We start from the raw sequence: 21,142 nt of genomic DNA, 5'->3' as shown, positions 1-21,142 counted from the left end.
TTTGCCAGTCTTTCTAAACATCTGTTAGTAAATTATAAAGCTTAGCAGCATTTGTCATTAAGACATTGTTTTAGTTTTATTTAGATAGCATATTTAAAGGGACTGAGCCTTTTTTCTTTTTTTTCCTCTTTTTTTTTTTTTTTACATTCAATTAAATAGTTTAGAAACTCTGGGCTAGTCTGGGAGCTATGTGCTTATGAAAACACATTTTTCAAGGAATACTTGTCTAAAGACCTTTGCCTTTCAGTAGCTTCATCTCTGCTTCCACTAGTAATTACACCCTGGAGGGATCTCTTGTTTTTACCTGGAAAATATGCACATTACTGAATAAATAGTAGATGAAAAATCATCCAGATTGCTTCAATACTGCTTTAATGGCCCTCTAGAGGTTGCTATATAGAGATACTTTCAGAATTGTCAGGAACTGGAATTATATTATCAAACTATGAGAGCGGCCTTCTCAGCAGTTGTTGTGATGCTTTTTTTTTTTCATAAACTCATCATACACCAAAAGGCAATTTTTTTTCTGCAGATGGAAGTCTCATCTGCCAGCATATCTGTTGTGGCTAAAGTAACTATATTAAAATACGATTTTGACATCTCTAAGAGTAAAAAACATTTGATGGTCATTCTTTGTCCTTCTAAACACAATTACAAATTACTTTAAGGCATTTTCTAAAATGAAATGCATCTGAGCACATAAGCATCATACACAGATTTCAGCTGATTACCACTTTTTGCAGCGAGTATGCTCATCAGCAAGTCTTGAAACAAATTAAGTGAGCTCTCCAGCACATGGAACACACCAAGTCAACTGGAGAAGTTTTTTGGAAGTGTTCACCAGCAGAACATCACTGCTGTGCAGTCTGAGACAATTTCATTCATCAATAGTAGTGTCCCTCTATAATTGGGGGCTTTTTGAACTGCAATGTTTAACTTTTAAGTTCTTCCCCATAAAGAAGAAAAACACATATGCTTTGACAGAATATAAATATTGGAAAAAATGCCTGCAAGTGAGGTCAGACATCAGTAGTCCATTACATTGTCTTTCTGTATCTTTTTTTTTAATTAACATTTTTGCACCAATGAAGTTTCATTTCATATAGCAGGTTGAATTTTGACTTGTTTTAAGAGAGTGCAAGGACAATAAGAACATGCTATATCCAAAGTGTTCAAATCTTATTTAAAATCTATCAGTTAGGAAAAATAAAAGGAAAGATTATTGAGCACATACAAAAGGGCTGTTTTGTCTAAATTCTCTGAGATCTGTGATACATTCTGTGTACTGTCACATCACCCTTGAGCTCTGGAGTACAGGCACCCATGTTTCCAATGCCTCTGGGTGGCCTCTGTATCAGGGAGAAAAAAAATGCAGTTTGATGGGCTCTGAGTATAACTCAGCACCACTTGTTTCATGCATTCTTTCTGTTCGATGATTTTTCTCACTTTGCTTGGCTGGGTATTTTCCAGTGGTAGTTTAGAAATAACCCAGCAAAGGTGAGCTTCCAAGCCCTCCCTAGTGTGATTTACAGCTTCGATGGGATGGGTCTGCTTTCCACTCAGTGACTCTGTTGGCCCAGAAACATTCTGAGTTGCCCTCAGGGCATTGCTCTGAGACCTAGAGAACTCATGAGATTTTTGTCTACTTGAAAACGAAGAAGTGGAATGTAATCTTCACGAGACATACCAAACGGATAGCCCACAAATTTTTGGCTCTTCGCCTATAGAAATGAGTCAGCACGGGCGTTATGATGGCTGCAGTTTTCCATGATTTGAAGGAGTATGGCAGTAAACACAGAGGCAAGGCATCGATCCTATACTGGAGGAACTAAATGCAGTGGAGGGATGGTACCTCACCCTTTCATGAGATCTTCATGAGACCTTGTGTATTTGATGCTGGTATTTATTCATTGCTGAGACATTGGGCTGAAACAAGAAATCCCATAAATATATGTTGTTTATCAAGTGTGGAGCATTAATAACTGATTGTAGAATGATTTTATTTCCTGGTTAAATTGCCACATCTGCTTATTAGCTTTCCCATTTGATAACTAATTATGCTCCTGTGCTGCCATGAGAGCTGCCATTCTGGTTTACTTTTTTTCATTCCGTATAATGAGCAGATACATTTTGAGAAGGCACATTTTCGTGGTAGTCCTCTGCTCTGCTGGTTAACTGTGAAGTACACAGCAACAGAAGCTAAAATCTTAAAACAGCCGAAAAAGAGCTGGGGACAATAAAACATCGTAGCTCCCCTGTTACTGAAGGATCTATCCAGATCTTGGTTGGCAAATTGCAAAAACCTCCATTGCAGCCAGCTGGGCTGTACCTGTGTTAGCTAAGAGATCAGTTTGAATGGCTCTTTTTGAGGCTCGAGTCCCATCTGCTCTAATTGTGAGGAGCTGGAAGGCGCAGTGTGTAAGCGACCAAAGTTAAAAGAAAGACTGGTTTCATTAACTGTAACAAAACATTATGCTAATGCCGGCAGAAGGCTTTCTCCTCTATTGAAAAGGCAAAAATCATTCTTTAGAATTGGCTTCATGTTAGAACTGTAAACAGTTCCTATTTTATAACCATACAAGTATGTGGCTTGTTATATTTTCATCCAGAGTCCATAGGGGTTCTTTCTCTTGCAGAATTTGTTCAAAGCATGTGCATACCTCTGGAGGAATAAAAGAAAATGAGTTTGTTCTTCATTATTGCTGTTTGCAATAAAGCAAATTGCCTCTGAAAACACAAGAAGTGCTCTTCAAAGCCACGTTTCTTTTTGCACTCTGTATGGATGTTTGCAAACGTGCATGTGTGTGTGGTTACCATATGTACTAAGCATGTTTGTTGCCCCACGTGGCTGACTTCTTTACCCTTCCTGCTTTTAATGCACACTTGTACACTAATTCAGGCTGTCAGTGAGGCAGGCTGGGGGAGGAGAAGTGTTCCCTGTTATGAAGTGTTTACAACAGTGGGTTAGAGGAGGATGACCACAGCATTTCAGGGACGTAAGCAGTAGTCTTGATTAACCTGTTTAACAGTTCACTTGTGGGTAAGGCAAACAGTCTAAAGCCCAATCCAGCTGTATTCATGACTTTATTCGTTAGCAAATAATGGTGGATAAAATTAGCAGACATCTGGAAGAGGCACGTATTTCAAAGTTATTTTGGTCGAAATGTATAAAGCACACTATGAAGAATATGATTGGTAGCTGGTCTTAATAAACAGTTAGTGAGTTCTGCCTGCCTAAAATGCAAAACAGATGTATCTTTGTTCTTTTAAAGTGACTTTGATGAATAAACTACATGTGATGTCAGGTCCAAGCTATTGGATGTCTGAGTCCGGCAGAGAAATTTTTTAGAATAGAAAAAAAAGAAAACTTTCCATTGTAGGCTCTGGAGAGAACAAAGTGAATTCCAGTGCATTGCTCTCAGAGCAAATAGAAGCAGGTTCAGAGACTGGAGATAGTCAATCCAAACATTTATTAGTGGTATTATTTTCAGGGAGATCTGTTTTTGTCTGCTGCACTGAACCATTTTCCTCTCCTTGCAGCAAGTCTCAGACTTTGGCTATTTGCATCAGTATTAAGGGGCTCTGGCTTTGGAGGTCTTTTTTTTTTTTTTTTTTTTTTTCCCCTCCCATTTTAGTTTTGGGAGAGGGAGGGCTGGGAGGAGGAGGAGGAGGTGAAGGAGGAGGGTGAAAAAGAGGACAGACAAATGCTTCCAAAAGGAGAAGGACTATGCAGACACAATACTATATCTGAGGACTGTTTAATTCTGCTGCTTTTTGCTTTTGTTTTGTCATGAGCAATTTAACATTTTTCAGGGCAGTAGTTTTTGCTTTGGTGTGCGTTTTTTGGCAGACTGACCAAGCATTCGGTTCAGTGCTGTACACCTTGTGTCAGGAAGTCAGCTCACTCTCTGCAGGTGTTTCATCCATAAACAAGCATCAGCCACAGACTTCTTTTTCTTTACGGAAACCCTTTGGAATTTAACTTTCAGATACAAATACCTGGAGAGGTTGGCAGCTGAGGAGTATGAGAAGGAGCTGAAGAGTCGGAGTATAAGCCGAGGCAGAAGTGAGCTGTCCTTGAACCTGCGATCTTCTTCAGCCCCATCCTCGCCTGTGCCCAAGTGTGTCAGCCCAGCATCCATAGAGTCCCAGGAAGAGCTGAAGACCCCTTCTACCCCCTGTGGAACCCCTCAGCACTCGGAAGGTAAGTGTAAAACAAGGCAGGGGAAAAGAGGGATGGTTTTAAGATTATTCTGTCCAGCTAGCAGTGATTTTTCATGCATGAGTGCAAGGATATAACCTCTGAGGAGCCAAAGTAAAGGGTCTTGTTATAACGTTCCACGCCGTCTTCCTAAATTTCCTTTCTTTTTTTTTTCACATAGATTTGGATATCTTCTACTCTATTCAAGCAAAGAATGCACTGCTAATCGTCACTATGATTTATATTAGCATTGTCTGTTGCTATTAGGATGAAATAATTGGAAAATACAGCATACAGAGGGTCTTAATTTTAGCATCATGTTCCTCGTATATTAGAAGTTACTGAATATTAAACCAATAATGTTCCTGCCAACAGATTTTGCTTATGTGGATTCTCTGAAAGAAATGCAACAGATGAATGCCAAGATTATAATAACCTTCCAACAGAGCACAGGCTGAATGGGACAAACAGAAAAGCTTTTGAATTAAAGGCAGGGAGGGTGTGTAGGTTATTTTTAACAACAACAAAAGCTCTTAAAATTGTAACAGAAGTAGTAAAGGACTTAAAAGAGACCACAGACAATTAGTGAAAAGGAAAGTATAATTAGTGTTTGCACGGTTGGTTTGCTGTCATATAATTTATTGGTGTACAGAGCAATATTTTTTGTATGTGCACGTCATTCTGCCACTTGCATCATGTACCCCTCCTTCAATCCTCAAAAAAAACATCCACCATGCAGATTTATATTTATGGCACATGATGTTGCATTAACATTGGGAGCTAGAGTGCATGTTGAGGGTGAATTATCGCCATCATTCATTTTTATTTTATTTGATTTCCTGCTACGTGCTATTGGTGATTAATGCATTTGTAACTCGCACTGCTTGGTTTTATTGAGTGTTATGGCTGGTAGCATGCTATAAAGCAAGGTGATTTAAGAAAAAAGTTACAAATATTGAATGTTGCATATGTTTATTCTCACTGTACTAAGTAGGTGAAGTTTATTTAATTTAGGTTTATATGTTTTCTCAATTATATTCCCAGTTTTCTTGTCTGGCACTCTAAAGGTCTCAGTGGAATCATCTGAACTTAAAAGACATGGATATTTTTCTGTGACTCTGATAGTTAGAAACATCCAGATACCCATTTCTTTGAGTTCAATATTGCTTTTAGAGCAAACAAGCTGGATTTTTCCACCATTAGGATTTCAGAGTTGGGTAGGGAGCAAGTATCTCTTTTATGATGATTATTTTAACATATTTCTCCTGGAAGCATTCAAAAAAAAAAAAAAGTGGCATGAAATGGAGCAGCACAGCCCATTTGGAGAATACATTTAGAGCAGGTGTACAGTCAACTTTAGGCAGACAGGATATGGCAAAGCTATCAACACGTGGGTAGGCAGGACATCTCTGAAAGTCCTGACAATATCAGTAGGCATCAGAGGGCAACACCTGGAAGCCCAGCAAGTGACCTGCAGGGAGAGAACATATGGATGGGGCAGGGTAAGCCTCCAGGCAAGGACAACTGCATGCAGACAGCCAGGACAACAGCAGAACATGGGCCTGAAATCTGCATACTTCAGTGGGAGCCATGCATGAGGAAGGACTGCTCTTTCAGGCCTAACAAAAGCATCGGGAAGGTCATTTGAAATAATGAACATGTGGGCAGGGCAGGCCATCTCCTTCCCTGGAGGTGGCCAGATGATTGGATCAACCAGCAGCTGGCAGGCTTCTTTGCAGATTTTGTGCCATGGCCTCTAGACTGTTATCTGAGTTCCTTATGCTCCATAATTAATTAAAATCTCAACTTTTTCTGTCCATAGGAAATGTTACGAATCACACTTAGTAGAGAATAAACTGAGGCATTAACTTCTTAAGCCAGTTGTAGGAAAGCTGAGATAGAGTCATGGACAGAACCCAGTTTACTTGCACTCCGAATAGTTGCTTTGAACATAGAAGTCATCAGTCTTCCAAGCAAGCATAAAACTGCAGAAGGAAAATAATTCCTCACTTCTGTTCATAGGACCTTCCAAAGACCCTGCAAGAATGGTGTTAACAGAGGTGTAATACTTGCCTGCAGAATTCAGACCTAAAGTCAAACAGGAAGTGTGTTCCTCTACTAGCAAAACAATAACTGGTTTTAGGAGTTAAATTTATTTTACATTACTTGTGTTAAAGTATCCATTGGCCTTCTAGTATCTACTGGGCTTAAGAAGGAAATGGATTTTGTCTGTGGAACTTCATCCCATGCAGTGAAATGTCTCGGTATCTTTACCCAAGATAAAAATCTGGACTTACTGATCTGAAGTGTTTTCTCATATAAAACAATTGGTTCCACTAAAGTAATCAAGTCTTGTATAGCTTACTCTTGTAAAACTTGTGGTGCGGCATTCAGAGGAAATGAAGGCAGTCCCATAACTGCAAAATGGAACTTTTTTTTTTTTTTTTTCTGAGCAGCTACTTCCTCTTTTGTAATTTCATTGGAGGATATCTTATGAAGTGCACGTGTGCAGTAAAGGAGAGCAACAGTAACCAAGACATCTCTGGAGTCAGTCCAGAAAGTCATCAGAGATGAGTCCTTCCCTGAGAGGTGTAGCTTATGCAGTACTTGAGGAACTAAACAAGTCAACCCAAGAGTGCCTTCTGGACAGTGGGAAACCTTCTGAACATATTAGTAGCTGAGCAAGGTTCAAATACTGCATAAAGTACGACTAGTGAAAATGTTTCTGGAGATGGAGAAGCACCAGAGCGTAAGGGTGCAGTGAGGCCATTGCAGCCACAGATGGAGAGCCAAAATAACCACTGTACAGCAGGATAGAGGAGAAGCTAAGGCAAATGAAGAAAGTGCCAGTACCCTCCTAGGGGGGGTAACTTTATGCTAAATTTTGCTAAACTAATTAAATGCTAAATTTTACTATTACAAAGGATGGGGAGAAGAGGTTAGTGGTTGAGGGCAGAGAAAGAAAGAGAGAAAAGACGGGCCCAGCAAGAGGAATCCTGTGCTGGACGAGCTGAAGAGAGATACATCCAAGACTTTAAACTTCGTGTTGAATTGCCCAAACAATTCAATCAGGAGGGCTTGGATGGGAAAGGGCTTCTTCAGACTTATTGTATGCTTCCTCAAGCGACACTTGCCATTTCCCACTCCAAGTAGCAAGCAGAGAAAAGAGGTAGAGATGAGGTTGCCTAATTTATTACACTAATAGGAGATAAGGTATAGGCCTGGAGGGGTATTTGTTCTCACTGAGGGCTTATAGGCCTGAGGGGTTGAGGTCTTATCAGCAGGTAGTAAGGATATGACAGCTTGTATCTGCTTCATAGTTCTTTAATAGTTGAGTATCAAAAGAAAAGTAATTTCCTTCCATGTCCCTGCATAGCATCTTGAGTTCATGGCCATGTTTTTCAGAAGGGAGCAGCTTGTTGTCCTGTCTACCTACCCTCTCACTCAGAAGATCATGTTGCTATGTTTTTTTTGTGGCCAAGTCTTAAAAATGTCAGAAAATGCAGATTTCAACAGATCTCAAACAAACAAAAAAATCTTTACACATTCATTGGGGGGCCCTGCTACCATCTCTTTCAGTGATGACGTTACACAGCTTCTTTGCGAGATTTCATTCTTCTGAGAAGTCTTTGCATTTCTTTTTTCCAATAGTATGTTTTTAGAGATTAACTTCTGGCAGAAGAAAATAAATGACCCTATGATTCAAAAATTAGTCTTTAAGGCCACGTGCAGTTTTCCTCCTGCTGATGAATCCAATTTCAAGTAAAACTTCTGCTCATTTAAAGAAAGTAGCTCACTCTTTTTTTTTTTTTCTCTAATTTTTAAAAAGACTTGAGAGAAGTGTGAAAAACAGCACATGAAAGAGAAAAGAGGTAACCTCTACTACCGAATCTGGCAATCCCAACTACAATTTTAAAGAGAACTATATGCATGTAAAATCGTATTTTTATTTTTTAAAAAACTTGTTGCTTATACTGCTATCAGACTTCCAAATGTCTCAGGAATTCCTTCTTTGCTCTTGATGATTTTTCATATGACCATGCTTGTTTTCCCGAGTCTTCTCACTCTTCACCAGCAGTCGAAACACAAGGAAGACAGCGTGGTCTGTGACTGAATTTTGTTGCTGCCTGTAAGGTTGCCACTTACAGTATTGTTTTGTCCAGTGTGGAAAAGTGAGCCAGTAGATACTGGACTGAAAGTTCCAGATCATTTCACTCATGAAGAATTCTGTTTTTTTAACGTCTTTAGAAGTTGTCACCATAGGATCATGGAATCATAGAATATCGCGAGTCGGAAGGGACCCATAAGGATCATCGAGTCCAACTCCTGGCTCCACACAGGTCTACCCAAAAATTCAGACCATATGACTAAAAGCACAGTCCAAATGCTTCTTAAACTCTGACAGGCTTGGTGCCATGACTACATATCACCAGTATCAGCCCAGTGGATTACATGGTGAAACTGCAAGTGACGGACAAAGGGCTAGCTTGCTGGCTTCGTTTGCCTACTGGTGTTTGTTGATAAATTTGATTTCTGAACTGTTTTATAAGGGAAGCACTGGACTTAGCTCACTATTTATAGTTATTTAGGATATAGGTGGATTGTCTGACACTATGCCAGAAACGAAAGAGAGAGACTTTCAAGATGAGTGTCAATGCATTCCTGTTTTGTTCTAGAAGTGCTAAAATTTTGATACTCCTTGAATTCAGAAAGGTAACTTGTATCAGTATATTGCTATCTACTTTTTGGCATATATTAGGATCTGCTAAGACACTGTGTCTTTCAGGTATGTGTGGAATATTTCTGGTGTTCAGAAGGTTCAGAATTCTTTTGAATACTGCTTTTGTAGGTTTACATTCTCATTTTCTCAAGCATTTCTGATGGCTCCCCTGACTCTATTCAATTGAATCTTCCAGTGTAGCTTCATGATGACGAAGGTGCCAAAAGCATTAGCAGTCCTGGCCACATTTTAGTCAGCTTCTTTCTCTGCTTCAGCTGTTGAAGTTGACCTTTCTGGTCATTGCATAACAGCTTTTTTTTTTTTTTCTTGGAGAAAAGTCTACTATTCACACACACTCCAAAAAAAAAAAAGTGACTAGTCTAGGGTAAACTGAAGACATTCGTATCTGTGCAGCGGTCATAGACCATTGCACTATGGCAAGCTCAGAGTCTCATGTTCATGCTACAGTGCTACAGTACCATTCTAGTTCCAGGATCTCCTGAAGGATACCTAAGTTTGCACCCCATTTATATTCAAACCTTGGTTTGATTTTAAAATTGGATTAAGTATATATGGATTATTTATTAAGCATACTAAACATACTATGTGTACATTTCTTTTATATATATGTATTATGTATGCATATCTAGTTATTTAACTATCTACAAATTTAAAATCAATTGTGAAAGTGCGGAAGCCTAACTCCAATGAGTATGTCCAATGTATGGTTGAGTTACAGGAAGTAAGGAAGAATAGTGTGGTACTGAAGATGCATTCCTGAAAGCTAGTCTAAAAACATGTGTGTTATTGTATGGATAAAACACAGGCATTGTTGATAATCACCATTCTTTGAGTGGGTGTCTCAGAAAAAAGAATAGCCACACAATGTGAAGCAGTCTTAAGAAAACATTGTGACTTTATTTTGGCTTATACTTTCCTGGGATAAATCTATTTACCTGCTCCCTAGAGGACTGACATGTTTGGGTTGCATTCCAGTGTGATGCTTTTTTTTCCTTCAAAGATTCACTTAGTTCTTGAAGGAAGTCTCATTGTACATCATGTGATCCAAAGATCATGACAAGTCCAGAAGCCTATTTTGCAACACTGTAATGGAAAGTAGTTAATAGAGGGAAAAAACAAGTATGACTTGGTTGTTGTAGTTGAGCCACCTGACACAAGATTTAGTGCAAAGGTAATCTGGGGAGTATGCAGAACTAACACGCATGCCTATTTTCGTCACTCTTGCATGGCTATTTCAATTTTCAGAAAACTGTGAGCTGCTTGATGTGAATATGTGTGGATGCTCTTCAGTTTATTTGCAGCATGCAGAGAACATTTGCATGTGAAAATCTGATGTTTTAGCTAAAAAAAATGAAAAAATAAAAAAATGAATGAATTTCACTGTCTATGATAAAGCAGGGAAGAAGAAACCAAGTATACCATCAACAACAGTGTTTGCCATGTTGCCAACTGATAAAAAAAAAATCTCAATATATGACATATGCCAACGCATTGGAAACTAAATTTGTGCTATACGCCAAGCAGTTGGAAAGTTTATTCTGTTTTGATGTGGCTATTCTGAAGTAAATGTGCATGAAAAAACATATGTTTTTCATCAGCCAGATGTGTGACAGTGCCATTTCCAGACTGTGCCATTTCACTGTGTTAATAAAACTAATATTTGTATTTTGTTCTGTTGAAGTGTTCCTCATCAGGTGAAAAAAGAATTCCTCCAGAAACCAAAGAAAATTCAACCAAAAGCCACAATCTCCCTCCTTTTTGCTTTTTAAAAGATCTCTTCCTTCCTGGCTCTGTCTAGGCACTGAGTTTCCAATGTCATACTCAGGTGGGATGCCCATTTTCTGCTGGTTCAAATCCTTATGCGAGTCCAACACTCCAGCTGTGGAAGTATGTATAAAAACAGTGGATTGGCTCCAGACAGTAAGCGAGGGGAATTGCCAGGCCACTCTCATGTGCAATGCTGTCGTCACACAACATTCATCAATCTGTTGCTCATAATGTTAAGCATGCCATGGACTTGCTTTTTATTTTCTTTCCATAAGGCACTTGTACAATTTTCAGATCGCTCTCTGATGGGTGAGCCTGACACGACTCCTCTGTTAAGTGCATCTCTTTCTCCCGTTGTTCTCTCCACCAGTGAGTGCCAGTGAACCCGAACCAGAGACAGAGACAGAACCAGAAGCAGAAGCAGAGCAGGAGGCTGAGGCAGAGCCCGAGCAGGGAACGGAGACACCCAAGGAAATAGAGGCTGCAGAGGTGGGACCAGAGAGTGAGGTGGAGCAAGGACCAGAAAGAGAGCCAGAAGAAAGTGCAATACTCAGTGAAAAAGAGAGGCAGAATGAGGAAGTGAATGAAAAAGACAACTGCTCTGCATCCAGCATATCCTCAGCAAGCAGCACTTTAGAGAGGGAAGAGAGAGAGGACAAGTTAACCAGTGACAATGAAACTGGTAAAGTGAAGTTTTTTCAATAATGAAGGCTTTCTGATGGAAACAAATGTTAAATTAGCAGCTCTATTGTTTTGTTAATAAGCAAACAAACCCTCTTCTGCCTATCTAAGACTTCCTTCTCTGTGTCCAAATCCCCATCTATTCCCTGTTTGGAAATCCACAGACTTTGATGGGGTTTCTGTGTTTGAAGGACAGCAAGGCCTTGATGAAGTGAGGTTTTCTTCAACTCCAGACCATTTTCTTCCTTACGTTTAAAGTAGTAACCATTGAATCATTGTGTTGCGGTGACTTGCATCTCTAGCTCCCAGAGAATTGATTTGCCTTTTCTACACATGAAACAATGATATGAGAGGCCCTGCTGATGCGAATTTTCATGAGATTCAAAACAAGTTTTTCCATGCCATTAGCTTTTAATTCAATAAGAAAACAAATGAGGAATAGGATGTTTGTTCCTTCCTTCCAGTTTTCCTGCCTTAGGCTTCAGAAAACAGAGATATATATGTAGGAGCTGCTGTGTATAGGCTTAGGCTGTGACCATCCTTAGCTCCTGTGGAGCACATGAAATATACATTCTCTGGAATGTGTATTCCACAACTCTGTTCTGACCAACGGTTCTGGTTAAACATGCCACCAGGCACCTGTAAAGTGTAGTCCAGCCTGGAAAACGACAACCAATTTTCTGCATGGAGAGGTAATTACGACCAGAGCTAGTCATTCAGTCGAGGCAGGGAGTAAAAAGGCAGATTTTGACCCTTGATTTTTATTATTATTATTTATTTATTTAGGTAGAGATCTAAAGGAATGTAATGTAATTAGGGCATTTTGCTTCCAAGTCTTTTTAGGGCTGAACAGTGGAATGCATTATCCTAAGCTCTCTAAATTCTAGATAGGAAAACAAAAATTGCTGTGCAGTGTGAAACAGTCTTTCTCTTTCCTGAAGGAAGGAATGAAGGGATGACTGAATCACAAGGATTACTCCACAGAGATGAACTGTCATGTTGTATTGTTCATGTTTAACCATATCACTTTTTTCTGAGAAGCATTAAGTTAATTTCATTCTAAATTTGAGAGTGATCTCCTTTTCAACCAGTTCCCAGATTAACTTAAAATGAGGCACTTAAAATGCTGTGGTACCCTTAAAGAACATAGAGGGGTACATATGTAGGAAAGGCAGGGTGGATGTGATAGTTGAGTGATATTATTGCACTGTGGCGTAGTCCTAGATCATCCAAGTGCAAATAAAAGTTACAATTTTTCCTCCTAATATTGTTTGTTACATCCTGATGCTTTCACTCTAAATAAGTGCTTATGTACTTTTTGTGTTAAAAGCTAAGAAATATACCCTAGTTATTGAAAAATCAGCATCCTAAAATTGACGTGTTACCAGTAGGCCAGTAGGCCAAAGATTTACTAGGTTGTGCCACGTAGGGGGTCTCTTGTAGTGAGTCATTTGCACTCTAGTAGATGAGGAGATTCAGAAAGCAAAGGAGAACACTTCTTCCCAGCAGTTCTCAGATTCCCAGCAAACATTTTGCCATTCATGAGGTGGCCTATTGGTTCTGCCCAGATGCCTTAAGGAATAAAGCCTTTGGTCCTGGCTCCTTTGTCAGCCATGCTGCCAAACTTGGCTTCCTACAGTTCTTGTTTCTCTGATAGCATTTCACAGCTTTATCTCTGTGGAGAGGGGGACAGAAGAGGGCACTGAGGTAGCAAGAGTGGTATTCACAGCAATAACCTTTGATCAGGGGAAGTGGAGGCAGACTTAGGGACCCCAAATTAGAGATTTTGTCTGGAGAGATTTTGGTGAGGAGTATTGCAAAGAGATGAAATCCTGGAGGATCCCAGCTGGTGAAAACTGGGAGCGGATAGCTCGTGGGATTGGCAGAAAAGATCCTGGGGACAATCTTGTACATCTGTGAAGGAGAGGCTGGAAGGAGAAGGCTGGGACTAAGGAAGGTTGGGACTAATTGGATAAAATCTATAGTGTGGAGACAGAGATCATGTTACCTAGGGAAACTATCTCAGGGACAAACCTCAGCTAAAAATGATTTGGTGAGAAAGCAATTCCCATGGAGAAAGACCGAGGAAAAATAAATCAGTAAGGGAGGTAAAGAAGCCTCCTACAGGAAAGTAGGAGGAAACAGTTTTAGAGGTTGCATCCATTGCTGACAAAAAGTCTTTATTTTGTCTGGAGTTAAACCTCTGGATTCATTTTTAAAATCACTTCTGTCCATATGCTTTGTGTTGTGAGATCTGTCCTACATTTTCCCGTGTTCTTATTCTAAAATGGGTGGGGGTGGTGTTGCTGCAGGGCTCTGACTGTGGAGCTCACCAAGGAGACACCTCAGAGCACAGCGTAGCTGTCATGGTAAAAAAGCAACTCAGCTGATAAACGAAACTAATAAAGATATTTGAAACTCTCGAGTATTGAAAAGTCAGGAGCATAAGGGGAGAAACAAAAATGAAACAGAAGTTTAAGTGAAAAGGCAACTGAAAAGTATAAAACAAAATCTTTCACCACAACTTACCAAATGGAAGGCAGGCTAGCAATCAAAATAAAAAGTTTAAGTAGAATTTATAAAAATATATTAATAAAATGTGTAAAGACTATGGGGAACAGAAAGAATCCCATAAAGAAGATACACTAAGTGTGAAGAATGATATTTGTCCGTATTTGATCACTTCATCTGATGCCCATTGGGAAAAGAAGCACCATATTTTTTGACACATTATCCACATTGGCTAGCAGTATTATATTCAGGAAAATGTAGTTTAAGAGATTCTTGCATCATTTATTTTTATAAATTGACTGTTGTGGTTTGTTATTTATGGTGCTGTCTCAAACACATTATTCTGCAGATTTTAATTTAAAAGAGTAGTGGTCAGAAACATAAAGCTTCATTACAGTGACATGTTAAATGGCTGTGATGTGGGAAGAAGACCATTAGGTTTTCAATCCCGCCACATGCTAGGGGAAGGATAACAGTGGCTGAGGAGCAGCATTTACAGAAATCACTTAAAGACTTTTAGTTAGGTGCTCGTATTCCTACAGGTAACGTGATAGGTCTTGCTTATGGTTACACTCACTGAGTTGCCCTGAGAGCTGTACCCTGGGTATGCAATCTGCTCTGTGGTTCGAGTAGCCCATGTGGTGCAGGCAGCCCAGGTGCCCAGCAGGGAGGTCCAAAGTAGAGCCGGGTGTGAAAGCTGTCCTCCCCTAGCCAGCTGAGAGGGAGGAGGTGAGATAGAGGCAGAGGGGGAGGAAGCAGTTACTTGTTGACCTTGAAGTCAGGCAGAGAAAATTGTTTTCATAAGGAAGTTTTCCTGGGGGACTTCCAGTTTATGGCCTGGTCAAAAGTAGGACAGGAACCTATATTGCTCCGTTGTCACGATACCTAAGCCCCATTTCGGATTGCAAAAAGTTCTGAGCATTTATGGATTGTGTAAAATGAGCTGGGATAGAATGTACGAAGTGAAATCTGATAGATTTTAGAACCCTAAATCTTGAAATCCCGACAGTAATGTAGTCCCTCCTGAGCTAAATTGATTGTTTTCTGCCCCCATTCCTTCTTTGAGAAGTATTTGGGACATATTTCAGCGCTGTCACTTGTTTCAAAATTTTCAAAACTGTTGCTTGCCCAGTTTCTGGCTAGTTGTGCATGCATCCCCAGAAAGATTTCTGGTGCGGTGGAAAGTGTTCTCGGTGCTCTGGCTCCCTGCCCTTGACTGTTCCCATCTGTGCGTGTGTGATTGCAGGTCCATGGTCACAGACCATCCAGGATGCTGGTGTGAATGAGCAGTGCAGCAACATCCTCAACAACAAGCGGTTTATGCTGGACATGTTGTATGCGCATAACAAAAAGCCCAAGGATGAAGAGGAGAAGGAGCTGGAGGCGAAGGAGGAAAAGAAGGAGACGGAGGAAAGCGAGGAGTCACTCACTAGTCTAGCCAGTAGGATCTCTATCCTTCAGGCCACGAAGCAGGCCAAAGATGAAAGTGTCAAAAAGATGGAGATTGGAAACCTGGACAACCAAGGCAGCGTGAAAGCCTTTGCGGAAAAATTCAACAGTGGTGAGCTGGCCAAGGGGACAGCCTTGCCTGAAGATGAAATCAGTGAACAGGTCCCTGAGAAAACACCAGCACAGCCAAAGAAGGAATCTGACTACATCTGGGATCAGCTCATGGCTAATCCTAGAGAACTTAAAATCAAAGACATGGATTTTACAGACTTGGGGGAGGAGGATGATGTAGATGTGTTGGACATGGATATGGGTCCTGGGGACTCCCTTGTTCCCCCTCCTCCACCTCCACCTTCTTTTCTGGGTTTGCCTCCTCCGCCACCTCCCCCACTGTTTGGATGTCCACCTCCACCTCCACCCTCTGCTAATTTATTGGCTCCCCCTCCGCTGTTCAGCACTCCTCAGGGTTTAGGGTCACCCCAGGTTTCTAGGGGTCAGCCAGCATTTATAAAGAAGAAGAAAACCATCCGTCTGTTTTGGAACGAGGTACGGCCATTTGAGTGGCAGTGTAAAAACAACAAACGCTGCAGAGAATTCCTGTGGTCGAAACTGGAACCCATTAAGGTGGACACTTCCAAACTGGAGCATCTCTTTGAGTCCAAATCCAAGGAACTGCCTGTCACAAAGGTACAGCTCGTTTTCAGCTCGCTATTATTTTGCTATTGTATTGGTATTCATTTTGACTTAGATCTAAATGATTTATACTGTTTATATGAAAACAGTGGAAATTACTGGATGCGTTTCTAGCTTGGCCTATGAGAGAAGATATTCCATAATCTGAAACTAGGAAATGAGCCTAGGGGGGTGTCTGTGCCAAGCCTACCCTGTTTTCTCAGGTTTGGGGATATCACTTCAGGTGAGGAATAACAACAAATTTTACATTAGCACGTTCACACTTGAGTGCCAAACCAGGTATTGAAATATGAAATATTTTCTGTTACATTTATGCAAAGGTCAGAGCATGATGATTCATATCTGTGTATTTGAAAGTTCTTCACTTGGTAATATTTTCCTAATCATAATGTAGAAAGGTTAGAATATCAACCTAGATCTGCTGCAAAATGCCTACACGTGTACTTTATTGCACAGGATTGATTTATCAGCTGTACTAAGTTCAACTGCAGTTAAACTCTGCAGGATTTTTGGGAGGGATTTTTTTTTTTTAACACTGTTCAACAGGCATATTTTAAACCCTTGATTTGGACAATGGGGCTACCCAAAATTTAGGATAAAAGCTGGCACAGGAAATACCTCTGTAGCTAGGATCTACTGTTCCCTAGGAGCATTGTTATGAAATAAATTCATAAAGGCTGGTGTCATGGCTGTTTAACATTGGACTCTACAACAAAGTAAAGTCTCTTTTATGTACCCTTAGTAGGAATTTGAAGTAGCATTAAAAAAGTTATTAGCTGAAACGTTTGTTTTTCATGGCTACATAAACTCTCTTTCTTCTAAGCAGAATAATTGGTGTCAGGGAAACAACTTTCTTTTCCAGTTAAAATGCTGGTAAAAGATGCCCATCTCTCTTCTTTAAAAGAAATAAATAAATTGCTTGTATGTTTTATAGTGACATAAAAACAATCGGTATCTTGAATGTTTTACTTCTCTTCGGCTGACAGAAGATACGTGTTGTGTCATAAGTATTACTGGTTTCTCTTAATCTGGGGAGACTGGATGTCTCATGGTAAAAGTTCTCCATGTCTCTTGTCTGGGTTACTAACTCAAAATTTTCTAATGGTCATTCTTCATCTTCTTGGCCAAGTAGAAACACGACAGTTTGAACAATCGAACACCCCATTAAGTACCTACCAAACAATAGGTACACAAATACATGACTCGCCTACATCCTACATATCACTGGTATGAACTGATTTTTTTGTGATGCAAAAACATCTTTCAGACATATGATGCACATAGCTCTGAAACGTGTGGAGTAGTAGCTTTAAAAACACATTCAGGTGATAGTTCATTTGGCAGATTTGGGATTAATTTCTTTTTCTAATTCCTTTTCTGGTGAGGAAGGAATGTTGGTGACATTGTGGCATGTTACTCCTCATCTCTCTCCCTGTAAATACAAATCTGCCCCAGATGGTTCATAGATGGAAGGAATGAGAATGTTTTCTTAGATCTGTGAAGCATTTAATTCCTTGAATTGAATGTGGAATTATGACATAGTTGCCATTTCCAAACTTCAGCTTTGTGCTGAATGCCAATATTGTAAGGAATCAGTCTGGCCAATTCTTAATATTTTATTCTCACCTGAAATTCTGATAGAATGTCAAATTGCTGGGATGTTGACTTGTTTACTTTTCCAGTCACTTATCACACACATTCCCAAACTACCTTTGGCCATTTTCACCGCCTCACGCTTGCTTCCCAAACCTTCCTGGGCTGCCTGATGCTTTGGCATAGCTTTTGGCTTCTGGCTGAAAGATGAGTGAGCAGGTTTCTTTGAAATTAGTGCAAGTCTGAGGAATGATTTAGGTGACTGCTTTCCTCTTGGAGACTAATACTGCTCTCTGCATGAGACATTATACTTTTGGCATGCTTTCTACCTCGTCCCGTAACACAGACATAGAAGTATCATTGTCTCAGTATAGAAGACAATGATGATTGAGAATTATCCTAGTGGAAGCCCACACGGGCTTCTGAGACTCCTGTGTGTTTTTGGTGAGTACCAGCAAATGTTACCGGGTAGGAGATGGTCCTTAGATCAAGTGAGAGTGGGAATAATTAAGCAGACCACTGAATCTGTAGAGGACTTGAGGTTTGGTATGAAGATTGCACTCAAATTAGGATAGCTCTCGCTTTTTCCAGACTGCTTGGTTTATTTCCAGGGAGTACATTCCCCGTTGTGTCTAGTTTCTCATGTCCAATGGCTGCAATCCAAAACAGGTTTATTCTATAATTTCGTAAAGTCTGACTCACAGCTCAGTTGGCTCAGCTGAAAAAAGAGCACGGAGCAACAAATCAAAAGTCAGACCTCTAGATTTCATAGCATTAGATGCAAGCAGGTGCATGGAATAGTCCAGAAGGAGGAGGGGAAAAGCGAAGCCAGGGTATGTGTGTTGGGGGGGTTGGCTCTATCTTGTGCATAAACTCTTTCATACAGCTGTAACCAATTTTACTCCAGTTTCTAATCCTTCACTGTGATTTCCACAACACAGCTATAAACAGCTACTTCCTGGCTCATGAGAAGTTTTTCATTAAACGCAATAGGCTGCAATAAAATAAAGTGGATTTTAAATTGTAGGATATAATAGGGTAGTTCAAGGTAGAGGGTGGATCTTGATTTTAGGAAAGTTTATGCCACGCTGGGCAGTGTGCACATGGATTATAGTTGGTGGAGCACCTTTTGTTGCAGAATGCTTATTTTCTGGTTTACAGGACCATGACATTTTGTTAGTGAATAGAAAAAGTGATCAGGTACCCCCTGAAAGCCAGTCTAAAATTTCTTTCTTTGTCACTCTGCCAAACAAAACCAGGTATTTTGGTGAAGTGCTTCAAAGTGTTTATTTTTCTGTGAAGAGAAATGAAAACACGTATGCACTACTGAATCAAAAGTTATTGTTCAACCCTTCTGCTACCCGCTTGGTTCTGCATGTCTTTGAGAGTATTGTTTTGCTGATTCATCTGTGCCCGGTGGGACGGAGTCATCCATCATGTGCCCACAGACATAAAAACTAGCAGGAGTGAAAAATTAAGGAATGTGTTTTCACAAACACGTGTACATGTGTGCCTAGACACATATTCCTCATGAAAATGTTTCTTGCAATGTGAATAAATGCTAAGGCAAGTCATGAATGTGGAATGAAATTTCTGTAAAAGATTATAAGTTTGTATCCTGGACAAAATGATTCCAATTCCCAGTGCTAAATCCTTGCTAATTTAGATAGAAACCAAAAATTGCCATCTCACTATTAAGGGATATCCCAGGTTTTTCTGTACTACAGATGCAGATTGTTCTGCAATTTAAATAGAGGGGAGATATTTCTAGCTTGATGCTCATATATAATTACTTGTTTCCGTGACCACTGAAAAAGTGATTTAAATTCTTCTGTTTGCTTAGTTAAATCAAAGAGGTGTATTTTAGACTACGTGCTCACCAAACCACAGGTCACCTTCTGTGGGTCCGCTGGTGTTTCTGAATAACCCAGCCTTCAGTGAAGGCAACAGCATCTGGCCAGTTAGCTCTTGTAGAAGTGTAAACTCACTGTAGTTCTTGATACATCATAGAAAAGATTATTTCCCACAAATTATATTACCTGATTTATATTTAATAATACGATAGTTCAGGGCTACATATTGTCACATTAAGTGCCCCAGTTCCTTCACCTATTTGAAGTAATTCTCTGTTAATGAACTAGTAAGACAGTCCGAAGTCACCTAATATTATAACAGAAATTAGTAGCTGTAGCTCATGTTAGTAGTCAGGCACTTACACCTGTGCAGTTTCATTGCAGGCAAAAAGGAATTATTTTCCTAGTGGTGGGGTAATAAGGTTCAAAGGAGTAAAATCTTTTCTCTTCATCCTTTTGTTCATTCAGAAAGGATTTCTTTCTAACCTAAGAAATTCAAAATTTCTTTTGCCACTGTTTTATACTTGACGTGCAGCTATAGCTCTGGCAAATGCCTCCATGCTCATGTCCCCAGCACAGCTCATCTGTCTTTCATAACCCACTGCTGAGGAGAGAGCACTGGTGTAATCGCGGTCGTCCCAGCGGTTAGCATCAGATGTCCCTCAAATGAATATGTCTCTCTTGTCAAACTTAGGAACCTAAAAACAGAGCTGCAGATCTGAGGCTTACTTACCCATACCGCATGTGGGAAGCCTAAATTTAACTCCTTTCTCTGAGCCTTTTCCCTTCTGCATAAGCTGCTCAGAGCGGCGTTATCCTCAGCTGCAAAGTACGAGGCAGAGGCAGTGGTGTAAAGAAGGCTGCGTGCAATACAGACTCGAGAGGAAGCAGGCTCTGCTGAACCCCGCTTGTTTTTATGTGGTCCTGGCCACTAACTGTGGTCCTGAAAAAGCGATTAATGGCCCGGGAAGTGAAAATGACTGCTTTAAAGGAGAAGCTCTATCTCAACTCCTTCAGTTAGCTTCTCCATAGAAAGAGGTCTCTCTCACTCAAAAAAATGGAAGGTTCAAGAAGGGTTCAGAGATGCTTTTAAGGTGTTAACAGAAGGGCAGTTCTGACATAATAAAACGGAAAATAAACATCACCTTTGTTCTCATAAAATCTATCCTGTTTATTCTGAAAGTTTTCATTCTTTTTGATTTAAAACCCACCACCAACAACTCATTACTTTCACCCATCATGCACATGAGGTAGTCCCCAGCTCCTCTACACTGCCCTTGCCTTCAGCCTTGTCAGCACACAGAAGTTGCCCCATGCCACATTGATCGTCTTGGCATGTTGAACTAATGTGGTGTGGTGCCTGCTGGGGCTGGCTGCTACACCTGGTCCTGTGCAGGCAGAGACCTCAGCCGGAGAAAAGTGTCCTTATAACCAGGTAACTGCATTCCCATGGTGGGCTGACACACAGCGAGAGGTGCTTTGATAAAGTCGTACTGGTTTAGGCAGCTCTCCAACACAGAAGCAGCAGGTAGATCTGGCAGTAGGGTATTTTCTGAGGTAGTGGTGGACGCGGTGCAGACCCAAAGGAAGTGGCAGGACAGAGCTGCACAGACTAAAAGGCAGTGCTGAGCACAGGCTGAGGCTCAGGCGGTA

At 40.4% G+C, this 21,142-nt stretch overlaps 1 protein-coding gene across 9 annotated transcripts in view; it reads left to right on the top strand.

The window, feature by feature from the left end:
* Window positions 1-21,142, top strand: part of FHOD3 (formin homology 2 domain containing 3) — a 410,386-nt gene that overhangs the window by 333,060 nt on the left and 56,184 nt on the right. For 8 of the 9 annotated variants that reach the window (XM_083826793.1, XM_083826785.1, XM_083826787.1 and 5 more), the window contains 3 exons: window positions 3,990-4,204; window positions 11,080-11,391; window positions 15,148-16,037. In XM_083826793.1, coding sequence (XP_083682919.1) covers window positions 3,990-4,204; window positions 11,080-11,391; window positions 15,148-16,037 — 1,417 coding nt within the window. The remainder of the gene's footprint in view (window positions 1-3,989; window positions 4,205-11,079; window positions 11,392-15,147; window positions 16,038-21,142) is intronic. The other variant, XM_083826789.1, reaches the window with a different exon arrangement.

Source organism: Anser anser, assembly GCF_964211835.1.
Source record: "Anser anser genome assembly, chromosome: 2".
Classification (NCBI taxonomy): Eukaryota; Metazoa; Chordata; class Aves; order Anseriformes; family Anatidae; genus Anser; species Anser anser.
This window is presented reverse-complemented; position numbering and strand designations above follow the sequence as displayed.